The following is a 6,330-nucleotide window of genomic DNA, read 5'->3' as shown; positions in this document are numbered from 1 at the left end:
TACAAATGCGTGGGTTCAAATAAGGGTGTAAAATTGGGGTCGATAATGCAATCTACCGTACATTATAGGAAACACCACGATGGGAGAAACTGGCCTTTCCTTTGGCCCCTAGGAAGATGCTCCTTGTTCTTCTCAAACACACACTGTTGAAAGAAAGCTCTGTGGCCTTCCCGCTCATTCCACTCCACAAATGCTGATGTGTGCGTTGCCGGGAATGATGGCCATGGGGCCATTAGGTATTCCCTCTGCTTCTGCCCTTCCCTTACTATCCTTTAAATGAACCGCCAACATATGGGACATCATAGGGTGTCCTCATTGCTGGAAGGAACCCAAGGAACACAGAGTATCACTCCTTTTCTGTCTCATTGCTCTCTCTCTTTTCTTTTACCAGACATGAATCAACAGTAAAAACATTTCCCCCCTTCTGGGCTCCCCAGTTGTGTTAGAAACCTCCTCAAAGGCAAGGCTGTGTCCTCTCTTTGTTAAGGTCTCTTCCCCCTGTCCCGGCCCCCTGGAAGTGCAGACAAGCTGGTGGATTCGGTAGCCAATCAGCCAGTGTGGTTGACTACTTGCCTGTCTGTCCAATCTTAAATGACTGTTCCCTTTCTGGTTCACTGATCATGGGTCCGCCATGCTTCTCAGGGCAATAAATACCAGTCTCGACTGCCCCGAATGGGGACCTCTGCCTGTCTTGCCAGCCCAGAAGGCTCCAAGCCTCTTAATCTCTCCCTGAGCCCCCAGCATTCATGAAGCTCATGCTCCTGGTTTTGGCTGTTATCCTGCTCCTGGTCCGAGTCACCCAAGGTAAACAGGATCTCTCCCAAGGGGCAGGGGGTCATGTTCAGGGAATTCCGGGGGCTCTCGCAGCCTGGGCGAGGAGAACCGCAGGGTCCACGGAGGCCTTTGGATGATCTCTGTGGCCAAGGGAAAATTTGAGTTGTCTGATAGCAGCTGATCCTGCCAGCGCCATTACTTGACGACTCTGATCTCTGGTTTGCTCTGGAAAAGTGGAGCATGGTGACCCGGGCAGAGGGTACATGCGAGAGAGAGACTTGGGTGTGGAGTACAGTAAAACGGGGTACTTTTCCAAAAACACTGGGGGGGGGGGAGATTTGAATTTTGATCTATTGTTGCCTCTGTGAAAATGGTTCCTGAATTTCTGATTGAGGATTCTTTTAAAAAAACTATTTTATTTGTTTATTTGTCAGAGAGAGAGGGAGAGAGGGAAAGGGAAGCACAAGCAGGGGAGCAGCAGGCTCCCTGCTGAGCAAGGAGCCCCATGCAGGACTCGATCCCAGGACCCTGGGATCATGACCTGAGCCAAAAGCAGATGCTGAGCCACCCAGGTGCCCCTCTGATTGAGGATTCTGATTCCATTCTTAGGCAACCTCAATTTATCTGGGCTACTTTAGCTTGTGGGTTCTGCAGAGCAGCTGTTCCTAATTATCTTGGCTGGTTAAGACCAGCGAAACGGCCCAGGATGTCATGGAGAAGGGAGTATGACATTCTTGGGAATTTTACCGGTGCCCTAAAAGACCTGCGGGTAGGTGTCCAGATGGGTGTATTTCCGATTCCTGTACCGTTCATTGATACGGTCAGAGAGGGAACTGAGGGCAAAGGGGAAAGCGAGCTGATACGAGCTACCCTATACTATGGGGGAGATGAAACCTTGGAGAGACGGGGACCGCCTGTCTTCCCCAAAGGAGCTGGCCAGGGAGGGGAAGCTGCCTCATAGGTCCTAGGCCACCAAGTGGACTTTGGGATTGTGACTGAGGACACAAATGGGAGAAGAAAGGATAATGGCCCATCATCTCTCCTAAATCTTGTAAGGCTGTCTTGTAAGGGCTTTTCCCCCACATAGGTCCTATTTCCCTCACTATTGTCTTCTCTGCTGGGCTTTGACCTCCCCCTTTCTCAGCCCCCTGCTTTATTTCAAGACTGACCCTGCCTTCTCCTTTTTTTGTTTTGTTTTGTTCTCTCCTTCCCTTTTAATTTCAGCCATGCGTTGCTGGGGCAAGTTGGGAAGGTGCAGAACAACGTGTGAACAGAATGAAGTCTTCCATATATTATGCACGGATGAAGCTAAGTGTTGTGTCAACCCCAAGCACATACCTGTCAAAACTTGATCCTTACGCGCACCTGGAAGCCTGGGGTAACCCCTGTAGTCTGACCACTCTCGCCCAACGTTGAGTCCAATGTCGTTAGAGCCCACAGTTCTATTAAATCATTCTTGGCTGTACCATTGTGTCTGCAGCTCGGCCTCATTATACTTACGAGTCAGTAACAAAGGAAGGTGTGTGTGCGGATTAGGGAGAACGGGGTGGACCAGTAGGTAGTAACAGTCTGTTTTGCACATTCCTCCTTGCCTGCTGGCCCACGGCTCATCCCAGATGATATAAATGAGGAATGTTCGTTCTATCCGTTTGATTCTTGCTTCCTAGACCAGCACTGCCAGGAGAACTTTCTGCAATGATGGAACAGCCCATCTCTGTGTTGTCCAATATGGCAACTACCCGCCACAGGTGGCTCTTGAGCATTTGAAATGTGGCTGGTGAGTCAGTGCACAGAGACACCTGTGGCATCCTTGCTTGTAACACGGAAGCAGAACCGGAAAGCATTCTAAACGTCCCTCAGTAGGGAAATGAAGTCTCCATGCTAATGACGACTATGTCTCACTTAAAAAAGGTGACGTAAACATGCCTAACTCTGCAAGACATACTGTGGGTTGAAAAAGGAAAGCCATCCCCTGCGATGGAAAACGAAACATTAACGAGCACTGTATGTTTTCTAAAGGTGCGTATGTGTGCAAAGTCAGCAGAGGACAATCACGCAGACGCAGATCATTTGTTTTTAAAATCATTCTGTAAATACATATTATGTGATTTTTATTAGTATCTTTTCCCCCAAAAAGGCATTAAGTTCCATGAAGACATATAAGTAAAAAGAAAAAGAAACGTGGCTAGTGTAACTGGGGAACGGAATACTTAATTTAATTTAATTTAATTTAATTTAATCTAAACTTCTGTTTCGAGAGCTTAATGTGAGTACTGGTTATCATATTGGACACTGTAGCTTTAGGGCCTTGAGATACAGGCTGCTTCTTTTTCTCTATGTTCACTCCAAAAGGGTGCATCCCTCCCCTGATAAGACCTGCAGTTCTACCCGTTAGGGACTCTAGGATCGTGTCTCCTAGTTTTCTTCAACCAACAGAGAGCTGGTATCAGGCCCCATGTGGGTTCCTGCTCCGTCTCTTTCCTTTCCTCCCAGTTGGGGCCACATGATATTGAATTGTGGGCTCGTCTTTTTCCAGAACTGATCCTGAACTGAGACAATGGTGATCTTCCCACCACCAGCTCCGTGATTTCAGGGGTGGCCTCAAGTATTCCCCACCCTTGCTGCTTAGCTGACTAATCAAAGAGGACTTGGTTATTCTGAGTTGGGAGGTTCTGTTCGGCATCACCTACTCACTCTCCAGTCCCTTCATATGAGAACACTGAAACTGGCCTTAGCCTTATGGCTTGCCTCCGTCATCCCAGCACACCCCTCCGTTGAAACCTCCAGCCCCAGTGTTGAAGTCTTACTGAAAGTGCCAAAGGAAGAACACTGGATTCAGAATCAGAACGTCTGGGGGTTCAAATCCTTGACCACATATCTGCTGCATGATGCTAGGCAAGCCATTTAACCTTCTCCGTTTTATCTTCTCATCTCTAAAGTGAGGATTCACCCTACCTGAGGCACAGGGTTGTCGTAAGATTAAATGAAATAACTGGTAGGAAATGCCCAGCACAGAGGCTAATGCACATTCGATTCCCGTTAAGACTTCGGATGCCCTCCTCTTCCCTTCTCGTATCAGGTCGGCCATTGTGGCCTCTTGAGTCTTCCTTGGCAATGGCTTCGTGCAAACCTTACTATTCTGCACTGTATTCAGAGCTGCTCTCTCCGCTCAGTCCCTCCTTGGCGTCCTCCCTCCTCTTTCTCACACTCCGGGCTTTCTACCTTGAGTTTTGCTGCTGATCTTTTCATCTCCCTGCCAGGTCATATTGCCCCACATCCTGGCACCCTATCTCACAAGGGTTCCTTGTGGCCTACAGCAACATTCTTCAACATATTTCATGATGACACACCTCAAATTTGTCATTGGATGTCATGATTTGAGTTCATCAGAGACCAGCTTAAGCAGAAAGGGCATTTCTTGGAAAGATACCACATAGCTCATAGAACTGATAGGAAGTCTAGACAATTGGGCTTGGAAGGACCACGGGAGAGTGAGCAGCAGAGGGGATCTACCGGGGTCCCACCAGCAGCATTGCCATCCTGGCACTGGACACGTGGAGTCTTGCCTGGACTTCTCCCACGGCGGCTTCTGCCTGCTGGCCACCATGGGAGTGTTGTCTCCACCTTCTCTGTGGTTTGAATTGGGTCCTTTAAGATTCAAAGTCCTTTGCTGGAGCATCCAGTTGGCTGAGCCTGGGTCATATGCCTGCCCACCAACTCTCAGAGTGGTGCAAAAGAGTATTTGCCATTGATGTTTTCTGTAGTGTTTTCTGTAGGACAGCAGCCCTCCTTTCCGCCGAAACCCAAAGAGTAGAAAGGGATTCAGTTGCTGAATGTCTGCAGATGCTCAAGTGATCGCTACCAGGGATTCCCCTAAGCCTCTGCCTGCGCTCGGAGTGTTCCCTTCCACGGCTGACCTTTCTGACTGCCAGGGCTGCGAGTAGGGCAAGCAGGCGGGGGTGCCTGGGTGCAGCATATAGGGGGGCACGCGCCCTCAGGGTCACGTGAGTGCCTCCTGGTACTTCCCTTGCCACCCCCCCCGCCAGTGGCATCCTGCACTTCTCTCACCACCCACCACGCCCAGAGCTGCCCGATGAACGGCTGGTGGAATTCATCCACAGTAGCCTGAGCGTGAGGAGCAAGAGAAATGAAGATCGTCGTCATGAAGTAAGGAGCAGATTCTCCTCGTTTCCTGAAATCATGGGGTCTTAGTAGGATCAAGAGGAGGAAGACAGGAGACCCCAACAGTAACTGACATTGGGCATCTCCCCAACTTTGTAAGTGGCGTCTTGGCGTTGAACTTAAAATACAGATAAATAAAGCATTCGCTGGGACTTGAGTGTGGCGGCACCTTCATGACTGGTGTGTGACTATTACCATGTTAATGACTTTTAGAAGCAACGCCCCCCGAGCACCCACAGTGCTTGAAGCAGGGCACAGTCAGGGACATACTGGTGTAGGGGCTTCTCCAGCTGCCAGCCCCTCTTTCCTAGCCTCGCCACACTTTCATGCAAACTTGGCCTCATCTCGCCTCTCTCAAGCCAAAGCCCCTCATCTGGATACTTCTCCTGCCTCACTGGGAAAGCGAGGAGAAGACGTGAGAGCGTGCAAGTCAAAGAATCTGTGAACGCCTGTGATTTTATGGTGCGATTTTCTTCTACCTTCTTGCCATATATATTTTTTTAAGATTTTATTTATTTGAGAGACAGAGCGCACAAGCAGGGGGAGCAGCAGGCAGAGAGAGAGGGACAAGCAGACACCCCGCTGATCAGGGAGCCTGATGCGGGGCTCGATCCCAGGACCCCAAGATCATGACCTGAGCTGAAGTCAGACGCTGAACCGACTGAGCCACCCAGGGGCCCCCCTTCTTGTCATATTATTAGCCTCACAGGTTAGAGGGAGGGTTCGCCGACATAGAGTAGAAGTCGATGGCCTGTGTGGGACCTGCTGGGAATGCGATCGCTAGCACCTGCCTTCCCCTCCGCACCGTGGGATTCAGGCTGCGGGGCGTGGGCAGCATGTCAGCAGCTGAAAAGTGCAACTGTGCGGATTTCGGGGGGTGGGTGGCGCAGGTCTTAGAGAACTGGCCGGGCTGTACCGTGTGGGAGGCCTTACAAAGGCCAAAGCCACGGTCTGTTCTGGCCTTGGCAGGATTCAGGAGATACCGCACGTTCCCAGGGGCCAAGTTGGCTCTCTGACCAAGGTCTGCCTCTTTCCCTATCTCCTGGTCTTTTCTCCCACAGTGGCTTCTCCCCCACTGGCCACGTTGGCAGTCCTGCCCCCTGCTGCCCACTGCCCTTAGCCTTGGCCCGGGTCTCCTGGCTTCCCAGAAAATCACCACGCAACTGTCATGCTCTGGAGTCAGAGCACGTAGGGCCTCAAGGGGGACCATGGGGCTGAACTGGACAGAACTCTAGGCCCTGGCACTTGGTGGTCGGAGCACAAATCCACACACGCACATGTACTTGAGAACACACTAACACACACCCATCCAATTACAAGCCTACACACAGATGACATGCAAGTATAAACATACACATAAACATTCAAGTACTC

At 50.4% G+C, this 6,330-nt stretch overlaps 1 protein-coding gene across 1 annotated transcript; it reads left to right on the top strand.

Moving 5' to 3' along the window:
- Positions 1–639: 639 nt before the first annotated feature.
- On the top strand, positions 640–2,126 carry DEFB121 (defensin beta 121). Its single transcript, XM_008703395.1, has 2 exons — positions 640–804; positions 1,999–2,126. Exons 1-2 carry the CDS (start codon positions 747–749, stop codon positions 2,124–2,126), a joined length of 186 nt encoding a protein of 61 aa, XP_008701617.1. The 5' UTR covers positions 640–746.
- Positions 2,127–6,330: the final 4,204 nt, after the last annotated feature.

This window comes from Ursus maritimus, unplaced genomic scaffold (genome assembly GCF_017311325.1).
Source record: "Ursus maritimus isolate PB19 unplaced genomic scaffold, ASM1731132v1 scaffold_22, whole genome shotgun sequence".
NCBI classification, from domain to species: domain Eukaryota; kingdom Metazoa; phylum Chordata; class Mammalia; order Carnivora; family Ursidae; genus Ursus; species Ursus maritimus.
Note: the sequence above shows the minus strand (reverse complement) of the source record. Positions and strands in the feature narration are given on the sequence as shown.